The sequence below is a fragment of the Crocodylus porosus genome, unplaced genomic scaffold, assembly GCF_001723895.1.
Source record: "Crocodylus porosus isolate Cpor-Errol unplaced genomic scaffold, CroPor_comp1, whole genome shotgun sequence".
Classification (NCBI taxonomy): domain Eukaryota; kingdom Metazoa; phylum Chordata; order Crocodylia; family Crocodylidae; genus Crocodylus; species Crocodylus porosus.
Window position 1 is genome coordinate 60,614,114 of NW_017728931.1, and position 25,030 is coordinate 60,639,143.

Genomic DNA, 25,030 nt, shown 5'->3' on the forward strand with positions numbered 1-25,030 from the left:
GGGACAGTCTATCCACCTACCCAAATTCTACTGCCCAAGGGATGGTACTGAACCTAAAGCAACACCCCTACCTGCTCTGGGGAGTAAGACCCCAGCCCACATGACACCACCGTAGCCTCATAAACCAAAATGGATCAGAGAATGCCCTTGTCAAACTCCAGCAGGCAGGCCTCAAGCAGGAGCTGTGGCAAGATGCAGGACCTTATGATACGAGGCAAGGAGAGAACCATCACCACTACTACCAATGGTATGAAGGGCAGCTGGCAACACCAGGTAGTCTACACATGCATCATGGGCCAGATGGTGGATCAGGGACAAGTAGCAGGACTGGCTGTAGATAGCAATGGCAGCTTTCAGCTCACCCCTCTCCATCCCTCTGTGGACATCCCATGCCTTTTGGGGTGCATCAGTAGGTTTTGGAGGGTCACCTTCACCCTAGTCCATGGATATAGGTTACTACCAGGTGAATTCTGTGTGCTAGTACCCAGGGGTAGGCACACAGAACTCCCATCCACATGGCCAGGGTCCAACCCCTGGGACAGCTTTTTGGAGCAACAACATACAAAAACATACAATCAAAGTCTTTTATTTAGAGGTGCCTGAGCAATAGTAGAGGCGTGACCAAGGGGGTGAAGCCCTGAGAAACACAGACTAAAATCTAACCCCATGCCACCCCTCACCCTTCCTTGTACCCCCTCTCTGCAACTGTTGGTATGGTCAGTGGTAGTCTTATATGTTTCTCAGTGGGTGCTAGATGAAGATGGGTCTGGAGACATGGAACGCAGTCATCTTTTGGGTGCTTGGATGTTTGCCACCTCCATCACCACAGGGATATGGGCACAGCCATTTCTGGCAGTTAAAGCTGCAGACCCTCAGTATTCTAGGTCCACCTCACAGCTCGAAGGTGCGGAGATAGTGGGTTCAGAGCATTCAGGCAGGGCACAGGACAGGACATCATTCTTCAGAGAAGCATTTGGGAGAACAAAGGGAGATCCCAGTTCAGGGCATGATCAGTCCCCAGTCTCACTGCTAGGAGGTCTGGCAGAGCTATGAAGCTGCAATGCAGGTGAAGGACGGCTTCCAGAGCCTCATGGGTGTTCCATGGGATTGCCAGCCTCAGCAGACAGCCTTCAAAAGCAGCAATTCCCTTCCATGACTTTAAGGCATGAGCTGGCAGAAGAGTCCTAGAAGCAGCAAGGCATATTTTGCAAGATCACCACCTGCAAGTTCAAAGAACTCTGCTCTGCACTGATGGGACACACTATCCCAGGAAATACCAGCCAGAGAAGTGGTGTCCTGAGACAGGGACAGGCAAGTTATGGTGGAGGTTAGGGAACAGTTTCATAGCAGATGATCCCTGGCTAAATGCGGGAACTTACAGGGAAGGAAGAAAGAGGACAGCAGCTAGGTGAGAGTGGGTAGCAGAGTGCTTGCTTACCATGATGAGGTTCTGCTCTTGTCTTCCTGGCTCATGAAAATGACCAGGCTGAGCAATGTTTCCCCTCATACAATCTTAGAAATTTGCAACAATTTCAAGGTCTGCTCTGTTGTCAATGCCCTGCTGTCTGTGTGCCTGGCAGGGTTTGGGTGGGAATTCAGAATTCACATGCATAGTCTGTCAGGTTTAGAAAGAATCTCAAGGCCATTTCTGCATTCTTCACACCTCACCATTCACCCTGGCATGAGAGCACTCAGAAGCTTGAGTGCTGATGCTGCCTCAAAGCCACGAAGGGACACTCAGGCTCAGACAGTGTTCTGTACCCAAAAGTATTGGTGGGATGACTGAAATCAAATGTTGAAGGACCTTGCTGAGTTCCCCATACACCAAGCTACCACCACTGAGAGCTGGCCTGCTGCCTATAAGCACTGGCAGGATGGATCAGAGCAGCTGCTGAGAACTCTTCAATAAATGGTTGAAATGCAGGAAGACAGTTCCTGGAACTGGTGCGGAGATTGAGGGGTTCCGAGAGGATGCAGAAAGCATCCCTCAAGACCTTTCAGTCCATTGCAGAGTCATGCAAATCCTTCCTGGACACCATGGCTACTACTGCAGAGGATTGTCTATTCCTGACAGCCAGGCAACAGATACCTATAACCGCCTACCCTCCATCACCCAAGTCAATGGCACTAGTCTCATTCCAACATATACTACCATGGACACTGGCTGCCTTCAGCTCATCCTCTCCCACCCTTCTCTGACCAGCAACCACTGCCAGATGATCAGTAGAAACGAGGGGAGGCTGGCCAGATTGTTGTGCATGCCTCCCTAGCCAGCTGGAGTTTTGCATCCCCCAGTGTGGCTGGACTCCAAGTAGCGAGTGAGTGTCTCAGTGGCAGGCTGACTGAACACCAATGTGAGGCAGCCCTTCCCTTTCCTGGAGCAATGGAAACCCCACCACCCTCTCAGGGGCCTGCACTCTAGCAGCAGGAGGACAGTGCCCCCCAAAAAGTACCTGAACTTTTATGATGAGCAGCAAGATGGACCACAATTTACCCCCAGCAGTGCAAACTTGGATCTAACCATGGAGTTGTGACAATCAAGCTCCTTGGAGCCATATAGAGTGGGGTGTAGGGGGGCTTGCTTCCATGCCATGGCTCCTAGGGACCATCCCAGCCAGAAAGAAGGCCTATAGACAAGGGCCTTGGGTGGACCGAAAACCATCCACTTCACACGTGGCACAAGTGCACAGTGTAAAGAGTTTTAAGCAAATCATACCTGTTTGTGAGAAGGCCTTTGTGAGAAGATTTCAAATACTTATTTCAGGTTTATTTGAAGAGTTTGCCCAGTTAGGAAATTTGTTCTTTGTGCGCTTCCTGTCCAGTCCTCAACTTGATACATTCACAAGTCCGATCTGCCCAGTGATTCAATTTCCTCCTCCCATGCAACCCTCACAAACTCCTTTTGATTCGGTGCCCCAACTCCATGAGGCCCTATGCCTCAGTCCCCCAACCCCAGGTCTCCCACCCCAATCCCCCACAATAGGGAGTGTCAAGCCCGACACTTAGTATCATAGAATCATAGGGCTGAAAGGGACCCCAAAGGACCATTGGGTCCAGCCCCCTGCATGAGCAGGAAAGACATCTGGGGTCAAATGACCCCAGCCAGGTGACCGTCCAGTCTTCTCTTGAAGCCCTCTAGTGTAGATGATTGCACCACCTCTGGGGGGTGAGTTTGTTCCATCATCTAGACCAGTGATCTCCAAACTTTTTTGATCACACACCCCATCAGTAAAAAATTTTTGAGCACCCACCCCCCCAATATATGTATATTTATATAAATATAAATAGAAGTTCTAATATTTTCTTCCCGCACCCCAATGGATCATCTTGCGCACCCCACTTTGGAAACCACTGGTCTACACACCCTAGGTGTAAAGAAGTTTTTTCCTAATGTTCAATCTGAAACTATCTTCCAGGAGTTTGTGGCTGTTGTTTCTAGTTTTCCCCCAAGGCGCCCTGGTTCACCGAGCCCCTGATGTATGCCTCTGATATAGCGGTAAGCTGGAATCAGGTCCCCTCTCAGCCTTCTTTTCTTTAGGCTGAAGAGTCTGAGATCCCTCAGCCTCTCCTTATATGGCTTGCCATGCAAGTCCCTGATCATGTGGATGGCCCTTCTCTAGACCTTCTCGAGCTTTAGCACATCCTTGTTGAAGTGCAGTGCCCAGAACTGGACACAATACTTCAGCTGCGGCTGCACCAATGTTGAGTAAAGTGGGAGAATCACTTTTTTCGATTTACTGGAGACGCACTGATTGATGCATGCCAGAGTTTTATTGGCCCTGGTGGCTACTGCATCACATTGCTGGCTCATATTCATGCTGGGGTCTATCGTTACCCCCAGATCTCTTTCATTTGTAGTGCTGGTCAGGTTAGTGATGCCCAGCCTGTAGGTTTGCTGGGAGTTCTTCCTTCCCAGATGCAGCACTTTGCATTTCTCTACGTTGAACCTCATCTGGTTCTGTTGTGCCCAACATGCCAGCCTGGCTAAGTCTCCTTGTATCTGCAGCCTATCTGCGGTTGTGTCCGCACATCCCCATATCTTGGTGTCGTCCGCAAAGTTGGCCAATGTGCTTTTCACCCCCTCAACCAGGTCGTTGATGAAGATATTGAACAGCAAGTCTCGCCAAGATGACACCAATGCTTTCATTTGGACTCTGTGTCCTACCCTGCAACCAGATTCACACCCACTTGGCGGTCCCGCAGTTGAGCCCAATATCTTCCAGTTTTCTGATTACTACCTCATGGTACTAAACCACGTCAAAGGCTTTCTGGAAGTCGCGGTATATGATGCCAACTGCTTTTCTCTCATCCAGGTGACAAATTACCTGATCATAGAAAGAAATGCAGTTGGTCAGACAAGACTTGCCCATGACAAAGCCATGCTGGCTGTCATTCAGTATCATGCCTTCTGCAAGTTTGTCACATATAGTCTCTTTGATCAAAGTTTCTAGGATTTTCCCTGGAACAGAAGTTAAGTTAATTGGCCTGTAGTTTCCTGGGTCTTCACGCTTCCCCTTCTTGAAGATGGGCACAATACTGACCCTCTTCCAGTCCTCTGGGATTTCTCCAGAAGCCCAAGATTTTTGAAAGACCTTTGCCAGAGGCTCTGTGATTACTTTGGCCAACTCTTGCAGCACTCTTGGGTGGAGTTCATCCAGTCCTGCTGATTTATATACGTCTTAATTTCTTTAATTGATTGTATACCAGTTCTATGACAATGGTGGAAATAGCGTCAATCCTGCCCTACTCATTCTGTGCCCTACCTGGCACGTTGTTCCACTTGGCCTTGTGAAAGACCGAGGCAAAGCAGTCATTTAGGAGGTCTGTTTTTTCCTGAGTGGTAGTGACCAGGTACCCTAAGGCATTCAGCAGCAGCCCCACACTCCCATTAATTTTCCTTTTACTCCCTAAGTAGCTAAAGAAGGACTTCTTGTTGTCCTTGATTCTTGTAGCTAGTTTTAGTTTTGTTTCTGCCTTACCTTGCCTAATCTGTATTCTACAAGTGCGGGCCATTGTCAAGTAGTCTTCCTTAGAGACTGTCCCAAGCTTCCATTGTTTGTACGCCTCTTTCTTTTTCTGTAGGAGGGTTGTAACTTCCGTGCTTAGCCAAGAGGGTTTTTTGACCCTTCTGCTACTTTTTCTCCATAAGAGAATGGATTTTCTCTGAGCCTTTAGGATCGTCTCCTTAAGGAATGACCATTCTTCTTGTGCTCCCTTTACCTGTGGTCCTTGATCTCTCAGGGTATTCTCTACTAGTGGCCTGAGCTTATTAAAAATTTGCATTTTTGAAGTCTAAGACTTCAAGCTTGGTATCTGTTTTGTCAGTCTTGTGACGGATCATGAATGTAATCATTTCAAGGTCACTATCGCCTAGGCTACCCTCTATGTTTACGTTGGTCACCAGGTCATCCCCTTTGGTCAGCACCAGGTTGAGAACTGCATTGCCTCTAGTTGGCTTGTGTACTTCCTAATTAAAAAAAAAAAGCTCTTTGGTGCCGGTCAGGAGGAATCATAATCAATCCAAGCTGGCCGAGCACTCCTCCCAGGAGATGTCTGGGTAATTGAAGTCACCCATGACAACCATGTCCTATGCATGCGTGGCCTCCGTTAGTTCATGGGTGAACACTAGATCAAGTTTCTCCCCTTGGTTAGGCAGTCCGTAGTATGCACCTACAGTCACGTCTCTCTTGCCAGGCCTCCCCCAGAGCTTGACCCAGAGGGTTTCAAGCTGTTCTTCTTTGAGGCCAACATCGGCCTATATGGAGGTGTACTGCTCCTTCACATAGAGGACAACACCCCCACCTCTCTTCCCTACCTTATCGCTTCTTAGCTTTTCTGCGAGTGCGGGGGCTCTGCTCCACTGCCGCTTGCCCTCTTCCACTTGCAGTGAGCTGTGCCCGCATGTGAAAGATGTAGCCCTTTATGGCTATGCTCCAGTCATAAGAGGAGTCCCACCAGGTCTCTGTGATCCCTGCTAGATTGTAGTGCCCAGTGGTAAGCAGGAGGACTAGTTCCTCCTGCTTGTTCCCCATGCTTCTGGCATTGGTGTACAAGCAGCTAAGTCCTTCTACTGAGGTTGCTGGCTGCCTGTTGCATTGAAGGGGAGCTGTTTTCTCAGCTCCCATAAGAGTGGCTTGCTTGGTTGCATTGTCGATGCAGCTTTCTTGTATATTGGTCCCCGGGTAGGTTCCAGTTAGCGTTTCCCCACCCCTCTACGATCTTAGTTTAAAACCCTATCTAATAGATTGGCCATCCTGGCTGAGAAAAGGGACTTACCTTTCCACAGTATGGACAATGTTTACTGAGATGCTCTGGAGAAATGGATAATAAAAGGTGCAGTGCAGTGAATGAAGGGTTTACAATCACACAGAGGTCCCCTTCACCTCTTCCCACCTGGCAGGATGTCCCAAAAAATAATCAGACAAGGCTTTCCCAATCAGAATAGCCTGCCAGTAGTTCTGTCCAGGATGCTCAGCCAGGACTACTGCTTCAGTCCAGTAACCATCCAAAGTGCTAAGGGTTTCCCCCACCGTGGGTCCATTTGGAGTTGAAAGGCTTCACCCCTCCCCCTTCAATTATTGTGGAAGATGCACACAGTTGCCACAAAACTGGGAATGTTCCTCAGCCCAAGTTCATAAAGGACCCCCCTGGGGACCACCAGTGTGCCTTTAGGTGCCCAAAGACACATTCCACCACCATTTGGCAGCTGCTTACCTGGTAACTGAAGAACTCCTTCCTGGAGTCCAGCCAGCTGGTGTATTGGCTTCATGATTCGAGGAGCAATAGATGGCTGGGTCCCTGATGATCAAGGAAGGGAACGGTCAGCCCACTCATATTGATAGCGGGAGCATGGGGGTGGGAAATCCCCCTACTCCATCTTCCCTGGGAAATTGGATTTCCCAACTATGAAGGCATCAGTACCCTTTCCAATCACCCAACACTGATGTTAGTGAAGGACCTCCAGTGGTCCACAACTTTCTGGAGTAGAACTGAAAAGAACCCCTTATGGTTTAATCTGAGGCATGGCGATGGGGGCACAGAATGAGCATGTGGGTCCCATTGAAGGCCTCCTGAACTCCATGGAGGGTAATTTGATCAAACTCCGTGATGACCTCATGAAGGTCCCTGAGCCCAATGGACTGAAGCCCCAGCTCTTCAAGTAAAGCATCATATACTTCATGTAAAGCTGTCATTGCCATTGTCCATCCCACACAGAGCTGGTTGTCAATGGAACAGAGGCTGCTGGTGTGCAGAGACTTCCAAACCAACAGGACATGTGTCTCTTGGTGCACGCAGGGTGCCAAAGCCCAACATCGTTGAGTTGCAGTAGTGGAACTAGCTTAGCATAAAGGTCCATGAATGAGCCACAGGACATCCTAAATTTCCTCTGCCTCTGATCATCATCCCAGGTTTTAGCATGAGCTATTCACATCAATCCAAGCTCTGTTATTGCCCAGCAGTGTCAAGATGTCATCCAGTATGGAGCCCATAGTGCTGCAGCTTTCACAGTGTCGTGTTGTACCACCTACACATTGACCAGTATGATGTTCGTGACAATATTACATTCCCCAAAGTAGCACCTCCTAGGGCAAGGAGCTAACGGCACTGAAGTATGGAGATCATGTGGATTAGAGCAGCCAGGGCAAGGATTTAGTCAATTCTACCACTCACCATCTCCAGGAAGCCAGCTGGGATAGTCAGTCAGCGAAGGATTGGCGATCCCATGCCTAGCCCAGGAGGCACTGGAATTTGCTTCTTCAGCAAGACAGTCAGCTAACCAGTGTTTTCCTTAGTTCTCATCAGAAATATGCAAAAAAAGGGACCCTGCAAAGCATGCTGGGACACCTGCCTGCTCACCAGCCCTTCAGCAGCGGAGCATAAGCTATGTATGCCAGAGATCATAGTATATATTATTGTGTGACAAGTTCTAACTTGAATACCGCATAACGTTCCACAGATTTAACATGTACTTTATGTCCCACGAGACAAGGCCCTTAGTGGGTAGATGAAGGTGAACCTCGATGATGCCAACACTATTAATGCTTTCTTTGATTTCTTTGCTGACAGCTTTACAAGAAATACCCAGCTAATGTGTTTGTCTCGCAATTAATCCTGGACAACTCCCACTCCTCTTTTACAGAAACATCCTGCTTTATCTGACAGCTTCTACCATGCAGTAATGTATAATAAATAAAATTTAAAAAAATAACTGGCATGATGAAAGGAAAATGTAGGAACAGCATGGAACCACCTGAAGACAAAAGTCAAAATAAAGAACATGAGGGACACTGTGTATATTGTGTTTTGCATTGTCATATTCAATTATATTGAGGAACTTCAAGTTAAGAAAAAAACCCTGAAAAAGCAAAAATGAAACGAATCTGCGACAGAATTTCCAGCCTGCTGACAGGAAAGTCTCTATGCAGCAATGGGCCTGGACACAATTTATGCCTATCCTGTCACAGAGTGCACAGGGGACCACAACTATATAACCAGGCCTGTAATAACAAGCCTATGTGTACCGTCCAGTTCTTGATAGCTGTCCTACGATAAAAGTATTTGCAGCCTAATACTCAAGGGCAGCTCTACAATACCAAAGTTGTTTGTACAGCCTGGAATAGACTCTGCACAGGCAAGTGAGTCTACTGCATCATGCTCACTGGAAGTAGCCCTATAAAAAAATAATCAGTGCCCACAGCCTAGTGCTTATAAAAGCAACCCTTTCCTAGCACACTAGTGAGTAGAGCCCCAAACACATGAGCAATCTGGTAAGAAACCAACATACACAGCCCAGCATAGCTGCTTACTCTCTAATAACGAAAAAACAGTTTGGTTTCTGTATTATGCTTCCAAGGATCGATTCATAACTAGTGAGCATTAAATTACAGGGGCACATCCTCCATGGTGTAAACCAGTGTAGTACCACTGACTTCAATGGAGCAATGCTAATTTACACTATGGGAAGATCTGGTCCATCATTGTTTATACAATATATACAACACCTTTTCAGCCAATTAATCCTTTTCACAGTCTTTAAACATGTAAATTGTTAGTGTAAAAGAGTAATGAGCATTTGTACTATTTTAACCAGAGCTGGCATCAATATCTAATCTTTTGAATAAATTCATTAGGATCCCACTTACTACAGGAGAGAGAGGGAACAACTTCATCCCTAGGGAAGGGTTTTTTTTTGATAGATCCATTACCTTTTTGTCGCTCAAGCCAGACACCTGATCCACATATTCCTCTTGGATCATGAAGGCAGCCAGGTTGGCAGTGTAGCTGGCCAGGAAGATGACAGCAAAAAAGGCCCACACGGACACCATGATCTTGCTAGTGGTACCTTTGGGATTCTGCACAGGCACAGAGTTGTTGAACACCAGACCCCACAGCAACCAAATAGCTTTGCCAATGGTGAAAGAGGGACCACCAGGCTCTAGAATGACCAAGAAACAGGTAATGAAAACCTTGGGACAAGCTGTCTATGTTTCTCTTTACTCATGCAACCTGACTTCTGAATTAATATCACCATCTGTTCCCACATCTGTAATGAACACCTGCAGCAACACTTACATATGTGCAGCCGCATTAAAGTACAGTATTACTCTGAAAAGTGAAAAGCAGCATAGACACCCACATGTATTGTGCCTCAAAGACTTCCTCAGAAACTCTGTATACTTGTCAAGAGAAAGGTACTTTGGCTGACTACCCTGGTATCTCAGAGTCAGTCTGTTCCTATTTGGTTCATGCATGATGACCCTGGTAATAAAGATTTTTCCAGCCAAATCCTAACCTCACTTAACAGCACTGTCCTCCAACTGCATTGTCCTTACAGACACCTGTTTGAGCTATCACTCTCAGTGGGCTTACACAGGCATAACTATATAATTTGAAGGACTGAACCACAAATGAAGTTCACTTAACCTTCCTAGGGCTGCCAAGTAATCACAGTTAACGTGAGTGATTAACGCATTAATTGGTTCTTGCATTATTTTTTGTAATGAATTAATCACGCATGTGGCTTTGGAACTTGCACCCAGGCACTGCTCCACTGCCATCACTGTCACCTCTGAGCCACTCAGCTGAGCAGCAGTGGCAGTGCAGAGGAGGCACAGGGCAGCCTGGGCACGGGCCCTGGGCAGCTGCAGCAGGGGAGTGCACACAGACACAAATGAGTAGCCACAGCATGCACGCAGCCAAGAATGCAGCCTGGTGGCATGTAGAGCAGCGTCCTGCAGGTAAGTCTGTGGAGGGGGAGAGGCATGGGGGAGGGAAGAGGCAGGGGGGCAGATTGAGGCCCCCATGGTGAGGGAGGCAGTGGGACAGGGGCAGGGGATGGGGTGGGTCATGAGACAGAGCTGTGGGAAGCTGCATAATTTTGAGTTTTTCTATGCATCATTTGGAGTTTTTAGTTGTGCAATTAAAATTGCAATTAATTGTGATTAATTTTTTTTAATCAGGCAACTAATCGCATTCAAATTTTTTAATAATTTGATAGCCCTACTTTCTGCTGGTCATGCATATACCAGAAAAGAATCCAGTTTGCTTTTGCCAAGCTATCCAGGCTCTGATCAGTGAACAACTTTAAAGAATAGTTTACTGATTTTTTCTCTTCTCAGAAAAATCAAAAGCTCCAGCTCTGAATCTGACATGGACAGAGCAGATCTGCTGTTTAAGTAGGCATTAGTTTTACATATTCACTTTTCAGAGCATATATTCACTCCTTCTAGCAATAATAAATGTGTATGTTAACGTAATGCTCGACTAAGAAACCCACATGAAAATGTAAGGTTGCTCAAGCATAATTTGCTGCATATGCTGGACCCATTAGCAGAAATTCTGAGGGGCACATTGGAGCCCACCTCTCTTGAGAATGCAGACTGGGAAAGACATTAAATTTGCAATTACTCCAAGTAATCTTTGGAGGATCTGAAGAAGCAGAGCATGCTTTCCTAGGGTACATCCTATGAACCTACCAGCTCTACTCTGCTAACTGGCATGCAAATTCCTTTGGGAATACTCCTGTTAGCTGTGGTGTTACACTTGACTGGCTTACTGGGACTGACTGGTAGGGGAGTCCAATTGAAAGAAGGTTTCTTGCAGCTCCCCTCCTGCAAAAACTGGGTTAGCCAAAACCTACCCCTTGGGGATCAACTGTGTTATTATAAATGTAACTTTTATGCCCAACAAACCTATATCTGTCTTGAGCTGTGTATACAACTGACTTCAAAGCTGATGTATTATATAGTAAAACTGTATCTTCAACTGGCAATGGAAACTATTTAAAGTTATTATGAGGAACACAGATTGTTTGTTTTAGTGCTTATAAGGTTAAAATCACACTAGTTGGGGCTTTTGCACTGCATTCATTCATTTTTAGGACCAAGATGGAAAGAAAGATTAAAGGTAAGATTGTTAAATGACCTCATGACTCACAAGTGCAAGTCCCATATAGCGTCAGTTATGGACTTTTTAAAATTCTGCCCTAAAACACTCCTCATTCAACTGACTTCACTGGAGACATTGATAATTGCATTATCAATCACAGAATAATACAAGGATAGAGTTCCCAAAGAAATTCCAGCTCATTATTTGCTTCCAAGAAAACACTACAATATATTCATCTGCCTTCCATAGCCACACTGTTACTCACATCTGTACCTATATGTTTGAGCAATATCATGATATCTACAAGCCCTAAAAATATTAATATTTGCATCTCCCCATAAAGCTAATTTAAAATATTTATCTGACTTCACCTTTATATTATTATCTGCTGCTATTTACACATCTGTATTAATAATTCACATTAGGCTCATAGCTACTTTAATATTTATTTCTGTCCATAGATCTGTTTAGATATGGGCATTTGCCCACATGCACTGTTCACAGCTCAGTTATTAGAGAAGGCTCCACCAGCATTACTGTCCGTAAGACTCTGTCAGTATTTCCATAACAAATTCCTTTTCTTCAGTGTTCTCTAGCTTGGTATAAATCTGCTCAAGGCAATAGGTTGGAAAGCAAGTGAATGTATTTTCAAGCAAACAGTTCTATTCAACCATTTTAAAATTGCTAGCACGCTGACAGAACAAAAAAGCCTTATGTTGGGAACTATTTCATAATAGAGTCAAGATAAAGAAAGAGAAACAACTTTAACTGCTGAGTGTCCAGCCTCTGCTAATGCTGATAGTCCTTCTCTCTAACTCATCCTGCCTTCTCCCAAGGGAAGAGATTTCTGAGCACCACTGAGTGAACTTAAGCTTCCCTTTATTATTCCTTCATATCCTTAACAAACAACACCCATTCATCCCCAAGAAAACTCATGTTTCACTTTTCCAGTCATCTCAACCTCTGGAGAGTCAAAGAGCATTACAATTAAAATGGGTGGAGGGGCATCCAGAGCTAACATCCTAAGTTTGGAGGATGGAAGAATATAACAGGGGAGAGACTCCTCTCACACATGGCTTTTAATCTTTACTTTTCTCTAGTGAAATTTAGCATGGCTGAAAGGTGGACTGACAGTGAAAAGCTACTAATTATCCCCAGAAAAGCACAACACAGGCAGTACCAATGCAAGCATTTGGAATCCATTTCCTCGTAAGTCAAAGTGGATAGGAGCTAGTACTGTGTAGATTAACGGCTCCACATCACAGTCTCCTGAGCCAAGCAAATTATCCATTACGCACATCTGTTATCTTCAAAGTCATTTTTCCACCTCCCTCCCTTCCCTTTTTAGACAGAACATGGAGATTGGATTGGGCTGGAACCATGTCATGTATAGGGGGAAAAGGAAATTCCATGGATGAAAGAGCCGGAATTACAAGGGAGAAGGTTTGGCATTGAATAAAGGCTCTTCTTACCTCTGCCATCAGCAAGGCACCGATTGTAACCCACGGGGCTGAAGTACTCAAAAACAAAAACAGCCACTGCAGAGATTATGAGCAGCATCACAAACATCATCACCCACACATCAGCACTGAATGGCTCTGGAAAAAAAATAAAAACAGAATGAAAGGTCAAATACAGTCCAGATAGCTTATCAGGTTACCCTACAGGGTTCTAAGCAAGGGTAGGGGAACAGGTTTGGGTAGAACAAGAAGTGACTCCCAGCATTCACTCCCAAGTTCAAACTGAGCCTCAAAGCTCCATTGACTGGAAAACGTTTAGTTCACATTTCATTACAAAACTGTTTTTTATTTGTATGCTGGTATCTGGAATCAGACAAACATTGTAAATCTCAGTGAATAAAGGCTACACCCATGAAGCCCTTCCAGCTAGTTTGCAAGATTAAACAAGTCTAGATAAGGCTCAGAGGGGATTCTGAATTGTGGGGTGCCTTCCAGAATCAAACTGTACCCCCCTAAAGCCTTTGAGACTTAGCTACAATTATGATATTTTTAACAGTAGTATCATCTTTGCAACAAAGAATGCCAGAGCATACTAAAAATGTGCTGGCTCCTGCCCTTCTCTAAATCTGAAGGGCAATGATAAGGTCGAACTAACTGAGATAAAATAAAAACCTGGTCCAAACTACAGCTAAAATTTGAATCCAAATCTCCTGGTAGATCATAAACATTAAATTAATCTTGTTGCAGCTCCTGTTTTATATTTCCCAGTGATATTTCAGGACCTGACCAAAGCCAGAAAATACTGAAAAACATGATCTGATGAGAATCCCAGCTCAGAGAGGTTTAGATAACTTCATTTACCCCTATAAAGTTCTTCATGAACTTAAAAACATGCAGGATCCCAGGGTGCGGGAGCAGACTATTGTTCTACAGCTCACCTTTTACACTTGACATCTCTGCAAACATAAAAGCAAAATGTACTAGGTATGCAGAGAAGGCTTGGAGAAATGCAGCAGCACGTCTGCACTTATAGATCACTCTCAACTATCTAGGGATGCTAGAACCTCTTTTACTGGAGGTTAGCCTGACAAAAGACATCATGCCATAATCTCTTTCATAGCTGCTGTTAGATATTTAGCTTCTACCACACAGTGCCAAGGGGAGCTCAGGTTAATGTGCCTTCTAATGGATGACATCTCTAAAGGTGTAGCATCCTCTTGTCTCACCGGGTATGTCTATACCTTTCTTCAGTGCTCAGAAAGCCAGCCCTACCCACCCACTTCCACCCTACGCACTCCAACCCTGGAAAAAGGGCGATGAAACTACCTAGAACATGTCCTCTAACACCACTCTCATGATCTCTTGCTCCAGCATGTTTGAAAAAAGGAACAACAGACAGGGACACCCTCCAAGCAATTTCACTGCCTCATTTCCAGGACTGGTGTATGTAGAAACAGAGGAGGGGGGCAAGAGTACTTCAGCAGTGGTCTGACCAGTGCCGTGGAAGTGGTACAGGCATGCCCATTGTGTTATCACTAACTTTAAATGCAAGTCCTGTTCTAACACCTGAACAAATTTTTCTAATGGTCCAGCCCTCTTGAAAATGCCACTAGCCAAGCCACAGTGAAACCATACTCTGTGAGTGGAGGATGGCTCTATGTAATATTGCCCTTAGGCTGAAAGGTCACTGAGAAATACCCTGGAACCTCTGGACTTTGTCTTTATCTTTTTTTTGTCTAGATTTTGCTCATTTGAGGTTTAGAAATAAAACACCGCCAATTTTAAAATGTCCTTACTTGAAATGCCCTACTTAGGAATCTCCCAAAGTCTCACAAGGACTGTTCGGCTAAGTGTTAATGATGTTAGTCTCTTCCTTGCCACCACCTTAGAAAAAGCATACCTACCTAGAAAGGCAGAAGGTGAGACAGTTCCATTGCTACGTGACACCATGACGCTGATTCCTGTCTCAATGAAGGGCACGGAGAAGTCCACTACTTCCGACCGCTCCTCATTTATGGTGAGGGAACCCACCGCCATGTAGGCACGCTTCGTGACCACCTGACACAAGGGAAAAGAAAAGCAGTTAGAGATGCTTCTAAGCCTGGCCTCCTTGGGCATCACAGGTAAATACACCACCATCCTTTGCTCCCATCTGCCCATACAGCCCTCTTCTCCTGGAATCCTCTTCTTGCCCTCTCTCCTCTTCTAATCCCTCTCTTCTTCCAAGAAATTTGTAAATATTAAACTTCTCCACAAAGAATGTATGTATATGCACTTTAAGTACACCTCTGCAGCTCTCAGGATAAATGCATCACTAAACCAGAAGACATGTTATCTTATTTCTGTTGTCCTTAGGCCCACCACTGAAAGGTCTTTCATCATATCCTGGATGTCTTGCCTAAATTTCAACTGTAACCTCATGGTATCACCTTTAATTTGATTGTAAAGTGTCACACAGATTAGGGAAATAGTAGGCAATGATAAATAATGAGAAAGGAGTGCTACTGTTCAGCAGTGAGATTACTAGAGGGGATTCTTTCACCCAAGCCCTATAATATCTGGGTTCAGATCACTTATTTATGTGAGTTCTCATCAGCACCTCCCAAAGGGAGGCTATCAGAACTGGAAATAGGCTTTGACTCCACAGCACAGCCTTTGGGTGAAGCGCAGCCCTGCCCTTCGTTGCTGACCTCTCCAATCATTCCATTCCACGTCCCGTTGATCTTCTTCCCATGCTTGCCATTAGTCACCAGGTAGAGATCATAAGTGAACTTGACAGACTTGGAGATTTTCTTCAGGATGTCAATGCAAAACCCCTTGCAGCATTTCTTCATGTAATCTGGCTCTTCATCCGTTTTGTTTCTGCAGAATCACAACCACAAGAGATTAAAGAGGAAAATTTCACTCATTATCCCCCTTGCTTCCCAAGATATACTCTCTCCTCCCTGTCACACAACTACCTTGTGAAGAGCTCAGCTTGTAATATCAGTGCTGAGGGACAGAGCAAGCCAGGCAGGTTAGTTTGGCTGGCTTTGGCACTGGTGAGTGACAGCATGGGTCAAGATGAGAAAGCCCAGCTGGCTCTGCTAGAGCTGTGTCAGGGAGAGCCAGCAAAGAGTACCCAGCTAGCTCCACCTGCTCTGCAGGTAAAGGCAAACCAGAAGGAGAAAGATCCTGTGGGTGCCTACTCAGACACGACGCGTTTTTGGCAGGGGACTGTGTTCCTCATACAGGTGCCACTTAGCGGGTCCACATTCTCCACAATGACGAATGGTGCCTCCTCTAGGGTCACAATACTCAGATGATCATCCTCCCGCTCCTCAGAGTCAGGGTACAGCTCAAAGCGGGGCCACACATAATACTTCATCTGTAGGTTTTTATCCTTCCATTTCCCCACCTGCAAAGACACAAAAAAGGCAGAAACCTATGAATGCCCCATCCTTCTCCAAGCTACGCTCTCTAACAATTTCCTGTGCCCAGAAAAGAGAGGACAATCCGGCATGTCTGAGTTCACCCATGGGTGAGAAGAGGACCACCTCCGGGGAAATCAATTAAGAAATAAGGAAGGTCACATTTGAAATGACTTTGGAGAGTTTATCTTCCTAGAATATTTAGGTGTATCATAAAACTACAGCACAAACTGACAACTTTTGGCATAATACTCAGCCCCTACTCTAATATGAGCTAAAACTGAAGTAAGAGGTGCTGGCAGTCAGGATGGAGCTGCACCAAGTGAAAGGGATGAAGACTAAAACAGCAGGAGGTACAGCAGGCTGGGGCTCGAGATGAAAGAACTACTCATTTTGTCAGCTTGCTGACCAAGGTGAAAAATAAATAAATAAATAAATAATACTTCCAGTGTACCCAAAAAGATTTAGTTTTTGTTTTCTTACCAAAAATGCAAACCAAAAATCACTGGCTTCAAACCTCCTGTGTGTTTCCTTTAAATCCAAAATGAAACGTTTCATTTTCAGGAAGCTTTAATCTTTTTCTTTTCAAATTAATGTATGCAAACAGCCAAACAAAATGTCATTTTGGAATGAAAGATTGAAAGATTTCATTTAGAAAATATCAAAATTAAACACTAAACATTTTGACATTTCCCCTTTTTTCAGAGGAAGCTAAATTCAGTAAATTAGCTTCAAGTAAACCAAAGAAAAAATCATTTTTCCTTTTTTTTTTCTTTTTTAATGAATAGGCCATTTTTCCAAATATTTTCACCCAACACTAATCCAGATGGAGTTAACTTTGACAGAAAAGCCTACGACTAGAATAGTTTTGAGTGCTGCATGTCAGGATTGGCCACCTCTGAATAGAGCTGTGAAGAAGCAGCTCATTTAGCCATTACCCACACCATCTCCAGCTCAGCCCTTGCCAACCGTATCACTCATGATTTATACATTTTCATGACCACTAAATTACACGTGTCCAAATTAAATGTAGATGAGGAACCAGTGCTTCATCTTCCTGTCATATGAAAAGATACGCCAGAAGGAAGCTATTATTTTTTCCTTTATTGTTATTTTTGTTTAAGGAAATGTTGCAATTATACATCTTGAGGCAGTACTTTGCTGCATGTGTGGATTATATTCTCTCTCCTTTCTCCAACTGAAGCTTTCGACACTCCTTTGACTGGCGTTAGCCCTTTGAAACCATTCCTATCCATCATGAGGCAATGAATTTACAATGCCCACTGCCCAACATAAATTATTCCTGCAGAAATTCCAGAAAAAACATCCCTGATGCTTTCAAGTATCAAAGCCTCGACTTTGTTCACATTTTCCTCTGTCACAGTTGATGCTAATTAGCACCTTAGCTGACAGCTTGAGCAGAGGGGGCAAGGACTGATTGGCTTTGAGAATGAACTCTCATCTTGTCCCTTCAAGCACTCCCTCCAGGGCAGGTCTGAAGAACATTAATGGAGGGGGTAGGGCAAGCGTGTGGGAAGTTCGTCCTGCTGCTGTTCATGATGTACCTGCACTGCGGGTAAACCAATAGCCTGTTTTCCAGCAGCTGTCAATACAGCACCTTTCACTCTATTTTATTTTTTTTACTATAGAAAAAAGTGCTTGTTAGAACCTCTTTAGGTGTCAAAGGTTATTCTATAAAATTAAAGCCTTTGTAGCGTTTTGCATTTGATGGCATCCAAAATCAGCATGAAATATTTATTGCCTTTTTTTAAAAAACCTTCATCTGACTTTAAAAGAAACAAACTGTCCAAAATGGGTTTACCAAGTTATTTATGGGAACAGAAAAGTCACTCAGGCAGCAGTGAGTCTGTTACCCTCTTCCACTGCCAACGCTTTCAGACTTGAGGCAGTGTAAGAACGGGTGTTGTAAAAGTATAGAGACTATGTAGATTGCTCCTAAGTCTTCATCCTGCCAGATCTCTGCTCATACACACATCTACTAACATCCCAAGTAAGTGTTCAATGAGATATCTTCCAGAGCCTTGGCAGTAGCCAGTAGTTATAAAGTAACTATCTAGGCAACAGGCATAATACAAACACCAAACCAATAAATTAAATCAGGTAGAAACAAGCCCCAGACCTATCTCATGATTAGCCACAAGTCCTTCATGACAGAAATAGGGAGCTCATAAGGTTGCATACCAGGCATGTTTTGAGGGGTTTATTATATAGACTGAATTTATGTGAGTGGTGAAGTACTGAAAAGGTAAACCCAGCAGTACATAACCTGTTTAACTGCCCATCCAAGGGTAATAACTACCTAAAGCCAGTCCATGGCAATCAGCTTTCTAAAAATTGTCCACAGAAGAGGAAAAATTCAATATATGTGAATGTGCTGACCCAAATTTTCAAGGATGCTATAAGTGCCTTTATATCCAAATCCTGCATTTTCAGTGCTTGGGTGAACATTCAGGCATAACTGAATAAACACTTACATGCCTAAAGACAAGAGGTGATTTGAGTGCACAAGATGGCTATCTCCTGCCCATCTTTGAAAATTTAAGGGACGAGAGAAATGTCTTGAAATGCTTTTGATAGACAACATTTTTTCAACTGGAAGTCAACATTGCATATGTGCATTAAATAAGCTGTGTGCATATATGAAAAAGAAAATGCAAGAGAAAAGGATACAAATGTATTTTTAATGTGGTATATGTGCACATAGGAGAGGAAGGGAGCAATCTGTTATGAAGACAAGAGATTTGTGCCAACAGAATTAAATGTCACTGGTTTGTCTTGGCTAAATCATTAAAGGTGATGCCTTCATTTAAAGAGTATAACCTGCCAAGATCTGCAAGGCAGATTGAGGCACTTCTGATGTCTCACTATTTGAAGCAACTTGTAAATTCTTATTACTCCAAGTTTTGCTCAGTTCTTGCAAAAAAAAGCTTAAGATTCTGGTAAACGGCTTCCCACTTATTAGTTCCTACGCTGTTCCAAAAACCCACTCCTGGTAATACCAAAACCTTCTCCACTCAGGTATTAACTATGATAATTCCCACAGGAAGCTCCAAGTAGAGTTATGTGTAGGGACCGACTGAATTCACAATGGAAGTGGGCTGCACAGCAGCTCCTTTAATCTTGCAGATTCCCCTGCACATCCCCCTTCCAGTCCTCTACCCCCTGCCAATTGGCAGAGGGGCCCTGCCACTTACTCCTGATTGCCAGGGAGGTGAAATCCACAGTTTTAAATATGGCACTAGCTGGTGAGCAACAAGCATCAGGGCCACCAGGGCCCCTCAGCCAATCAGCAACTGGGGGGGCGGGGGGGAAGGGAAATCCATGAGTGAATTTACGAAATTAAAAGAGCTGCCATGAAACCTACTTCCACCGTGAATTCAGTAGGTCCCTGGCTATATGTATTTTTTTAGTTCCCCGTATCCATTTCTTTTCGTGTTATTAGCTCAGAAAGTTATTTATACAACAGAAAAGAGTTGATAAACTTTGTCAGTGGGCACCTTGTTTGTTATACAGGCAAGAACAGGATATAAACAACCCTAAGGTTATAAAAATTATCTTGTAAATAATATGAAATCCCTGGCTGAATGAAAATAATGGTAGATGACCACATTCCTGCCCTCCACCCCCTGCCCAGCCAGTTCCTTAACCAATAATTAAAAATGGGAAAAAACCCACAACTGGGATAAGAAAACAGGCCCAAATGCTTGTCCCCAAATATCAATCCCCACGCCTCTCACAACCTTTCACTTAGATGCAAAAAGTCTGGTTTAGCGCATTAGTATAAACTGGATTAAAACAGGGTGGCCAAGCAGCAAACCAAGTGCCACAACTGGCACAGGCAGCATGTGTGTATGGCACATGGCAGATCATGGAAGGGACAGGCAGAACAGCAGCAGATAGGGCAGAAAACAGAAAGTAAGGGGGCACAAGGTAGGAACCAGAAAGCAGAGCAGGAAACATGGCAGGGAGCACAGAATAAGGAGCTGAAGGCAGAGCAGGCAGGAGAAGGAGATCAGAGTGGCACTTGGGGTGGGAGTGGGACTAATTTATGGCACATCTGCCGAAAACGTTGGCCCCTACTGTGCTAAGACATATGAGAGTACACTGTCCTACATGTTGCTGATGCCACTCTATTGGCAAGTCATCAAAGCACTGAATTTGCTGTTGTGGTACTATGGGATAGCTTCTCAGAGGGCACATCTACATGAGCTATATCACTGTAGCTTGTTGATATGGCAATGTAGCACTGGCCGGCATGAACTGTATTGCCAACAACATTGGTTACCATGCAGTTCGGTGCATGTGTAGACCTTCCCCAAATGTACTTATTCAAGCATGTTTATGTAGTACAACAAACCTTTAACCAGTTAAGGTGACCATTAGAAAAATCACAATTTAAAGTTATAAGATAGCCAAAACCATGTCACTTGTCTGAAATTTTTCATGACTTTCCAGTTTGAGGTGGGTCAGAAACACGATGAAAATAGACATTGCTTATATTTCTTGCTTCCATTTTTTTAAATCTAAGACTGGAGAACAGAAACAGAATGTGGAAAACATCTTTATAAAGTTAAATATTACTCCATGGGGCCCCCCAAAGTGTGGGGCCTGGGGCAGTCACCCCCCACAGGGACAGCCCTGGTGGGGACACTCATACACAAGATGCAGGAGGCTGCTGGAGTGCAGTAATTTCCACACTCCAGCAGACTCAATTAATCAATTCTGTTTGACTGAGTCTGTTCCAACATGATGGCACTCCAGCATGTCAGAGCAGCCTCCCTGCTCATCTATAGGCACCCATTAGCTCCATAGTAAATTCTCAATGGGCACATTTACAAGTTCATTAATGCACCGTACATTACAATTAGTACTACTGAGCATTAGCGCAGATGAACACTTTTTGTATGATGCTTAATGCCCATTGGACTAATCTAGTCTGCATTAGCATGTTAGCACAGTTTTTGCCAGCCAAACTAATGCGCAGTAGAATTAGTACAGCAGACATTAAGTGTGTTATGTAGATGCATCCAACGTTGACATGTGCAGCCCTATTAGGAAACTAATTAACTGTACCCCAGGTTAGTACTTTAGTGTGCTATGCTTGATGTGTATGTGTAGATGCTGACAGTAGTACATAATGTGTATGTGTAGATGCTGACAGGGCTGGCTGCCTGCTGGCTAGCCCTGCACTCAAGTACCTTAATGTCTCAACCAGCCCCTCCACCGTATGCTGAACCAGGTCAGAGCAGCCAGGCTGGCAGGCTGACCCACCAGACCTCCTGCCAGCTTGAGCTGCTCTGATGCAGCTCAATGTGCTGCCGTCCCAGGCACACGTGTAAACATGGCACCTGGGAGCAATAAATGTGTAGATGCAACCTGTCACAACTTCACCCCTCTCCCTTCCACCAGTCCCCAGACCCCAGCTCATAAGAGATCACAAGTAGAAATGAAAGTGATTCATTTTAGTTTATTAAAGGAATAGCTCATCTCACTTAAAGCTCCCGAGCATTTCTGAAGTTCATAAAAGTTCAAATAATATTTCCTCACTATTGTTTTTCATTTCTCAGCCGCCTTGGTGCTCTTCCATTCCAGGGCTGAAATTCTGTAAGAAAGGAGAGGAGAGCTGCTCCACTGATCAGGAAGTAACATAGTACTCAAGAAACCTATAGACTTAATACTCTGCAGGCATGGGCCTCCTATGTGACCCTGTCAGCTGACTTCTCTGGAACTCCATTCCACCTCAGTAAAACTGAGGTAACAGTACTACAGAGCTCATAAACCAGCTGAGTGAGTTCCCTATCGGAATTGAGTGCCTCATGACTCTGTCTCAAATTGGCAGGGAACCTATATGCCACTGTCATCAGTGGCACATATACCCTGACTCTTGATGCCACCAATAAAACCAAGGACGAATTCTATACTAATCTTGACCAAGTCCTTTCTGAGGTTCCAGAGTGAGACAGACTTATTCTGCTCAGCAATTTCAATGCCAAAGTTGGAAAAACTCTAATCTCTGGAATAAAAATATTGGCAAAGGAGTGGGAAAGGTTCATTCCAATGGCATCCCCATCTTGGCCAAATGCACACATCATCGACTCACCATCACCAACACCCTGCCCCACCAGAAAAACAGGTATAAGGCATTATAGCAACACCTATGACCTAAGCATTAGCACTTGATTGACCACATCATTCCTCAAGTCTGGGATCACAAAAATGTCCACATCACTTGAGCTATACTAGGAGCTGACAATTAGTGGTGAATTCCAGTCAACAACAATGGGAATGCTGGCAGCACTTGGGGTGCCTTCAAGTCCACTGTCATCAGCACTTGCAAAGATTTGCTTGGATTCACTACCAGGATCTATCAAGACTGGTTTGATGAGAATGACTGGGAGATCCAAGAATTGACTGACCACAAGCACAAGGTCTTTTGTGCTTGGCAGAATGACACCAACTCGAAGAAAAAGAAACTGAATCACCAACAACCCAAGGCAGGGTCCAAAGAAGGACTTGTGATATGAAGAACAGATGGTGGGAAGATGAAGCAAAGGAGATAAAAAAAAAATCTCACTGACATCCATGATATGCACTGTTTTCTTAGTGCCACCAAAGCCATCTACAATCCTAGCACTCAGGGACCAACTCCTTGAAACCTAAGGATGAAGGAGACCTGATCAAGGAAAAGGGATCCATCAATGCCCACTAGAAGGAACATTTTGAAGACTTTCTCAGTTCAGACTATGTTACTGATGATGATGAAAGTGTTCTCAATTTCATCCAGCAACACCCAGTCAAGGATAATCTTGGAATCCCTCTAACCCTTGACTAGGTGAGGAAAGCCATCAAGCAGATGAAGAACAACAAGGTATCTGGAACAGATGGAATCCCTGCCAAAATCTTGAAGAAGGGGGCAGAGAAGCTTACATCACAGCCTTTGACATGATGATGTGGAGGATCCTTCTGAGGTACAGATACCCAAGGAAATTCACCATTCTTCACCTGCTCCATGATGGCATGCAAGCGGCGGTTCTCAGGAATGGATCAATCACACTTCCCATTGAGGTTAAGAAGGGAGTTAAGCAAGGCTGCATCATTGCTCCAACACTCTTCTCGATATTCCTTGCCACAATGCTGCATCTGACCACCAGATAGCTTCTAGTCAGAGCGGAGCTAAAGTACTGTATAGATTGTCAGATGGTCAGACAACTCTAAGCCAAAACCAAAACTACCCTGGGCTTCAGTCATTGAGCTCCAGTAAGCTGATGCTGCTATAGCATGTGCTCACTTGGAAGCACATCTTCAAGCAATTGTCAACATCTCTGCCGAGGCACGCAAGAAAATGAGACTGGGGCTTAATATTCAGAAGACTAAGGTCCTGCATCAACCATCTCTTAATGAGCAGTCCCCAGCTCCAGTAATTCAAATTTATACTGAGACTCTGGAAAACACAGAGTATTTCCCATACCTTGGAAGCCATCGCTCGCAGAAGGCTGACATCAACAAAGAAACCAACATCACCACAAATGTGCAAGTACAGCCTTCAGGCACCTGAGGAAATGCAACATCAGATTCAAAATCAAGCTCATGGCTTATCAAGCAGTTGTGATCCCCACCTTACTGTATGAAGTTGAGACTTGAGCAACATACAGGACACCAAGTTGCTTGAGAAGCACCATCCATGCTGCCGGCAAAAGATCCTTCAAATCCAGTGGGACGATAGACACACCAACATTAGTGTCCTCTCGCAAGCAAACACCACAAACCTCAAAGTGATAATCATCTGACATCAACTTTGCTGGGCCACTCGCATTATCCAGATGTCCAACTCCAGATTCCCAAAGACAGTTGTATTCTTCCAGCTCAGTCAAGCAGTATGCTCAAGAGAAGGGCAGAAAAAGCGCTTCAAGGATGTCAAGGCCAACTTGAAAAAATACAACATCAACATCAACTCATGGGAGACTATCGCCCAGGACTGCCCCAAATGGAGGAAGAGTTTGCTGCAAGGATCTTAGTACTTTGATACCTCACAATGACAACAGTGGACAGCAAAACAGGAACGGCAGAAACAGCACATCTCAGACCAAATCAAGATCCAGAGCCATCCTGCATGGAAACAAAAGCCTGAGTTGCAACATAATCTGTGAATCCTGAATCAGCCTCATTAGCCATCTTCACACCTCCAGATAAGGCAATCATGGAAAACAATCATCCTTGACTGTGAGACTGCAGACAGTGACCTACCTCAAAGGGCTATTGTGAGGAAAACTACATAAAGATTTGTAAGGTATTCAGAGACTATGGCAATAGAGCACAGGTGCCCTGGCTTTTTATTTCCTTCTCAGTTTCAAGGGCTGTGCAAAGAAGGCTTCCTGCCTTTGATCACTGCTCTTGGACAGTTAACTGTGGAGCATTAAACAAAGGGGGAGAGGGCTGACCAAATGGCCAGCAACAAAAGGTATCTGCAAACAGAACAGACAAAGGAGAGTTTGAAGATTCTTGTCTCTTCTTCTTTGAAACTATGCACTAGGAAGATAAGCTGATTATACTGTATCTACTGAGGCAGCAGCAGAGGCAAACCAAATTGTAGGAGATAGTGAAAATGTACATTAACCTTCAGTGATACCTGATAGAAGCTGTTTATGTATCAAATGTTACTTGATGGAGCTCATAAAAGAAAAATCCAAGCACTAGACAGCTGGAGACAATAATGAAGTTCATACACAAATGTGAAAACATAATGAAGGAAGA

The 25,030-nt window shown here is 44.5% G+C and overlaps 1 protein-coding gene across 1 annotated transcript in view; it reads right to left on the reverse strand.

Moving 5' to 3' along the window:
* Nucleotides 1-23,290, reverse strand: part of GRIN2B (glutamate ionotropic receptor NMDA type subunit 2B) — a 50,355-nt gene extending 27,065 nt beyond the window's left edge. The window contains exons 1-6 of the mRNA XM_019543917.1: nucleotides 23,207-23,290; nucleotides 16,037-16,245; nucleotides 15,539-15,710; nucleotides 14,753-14,906; nucleotides 12,861-12,986; nucleotides 9,207-9,436 (exon numbers count right to left, since the gene is read on the reverse strand). Coding sequence (XP_019399462.1) covers nucleotides 9,207-9,436; nucleotides 12,861-12,986; nucleotides 14,753-14,906; nucleotides 15,539-15,710; nucleotides 16,037-16,245; nucleotides 23,207-23,290 — 975 coding nt within the window. The remainder of the gene's footprint in view (nucleotides 1-9,206; nucleotides 9,437-12,860; nucleotides 12,987-14,752; nucleotides 14,907-15,538; nucleotides 15,711-16,036; nucleotides 16,246-23,206) is intronic.
* Nucleotides 23,291-25,030: the final 1,740 nt, after the last annotated feature.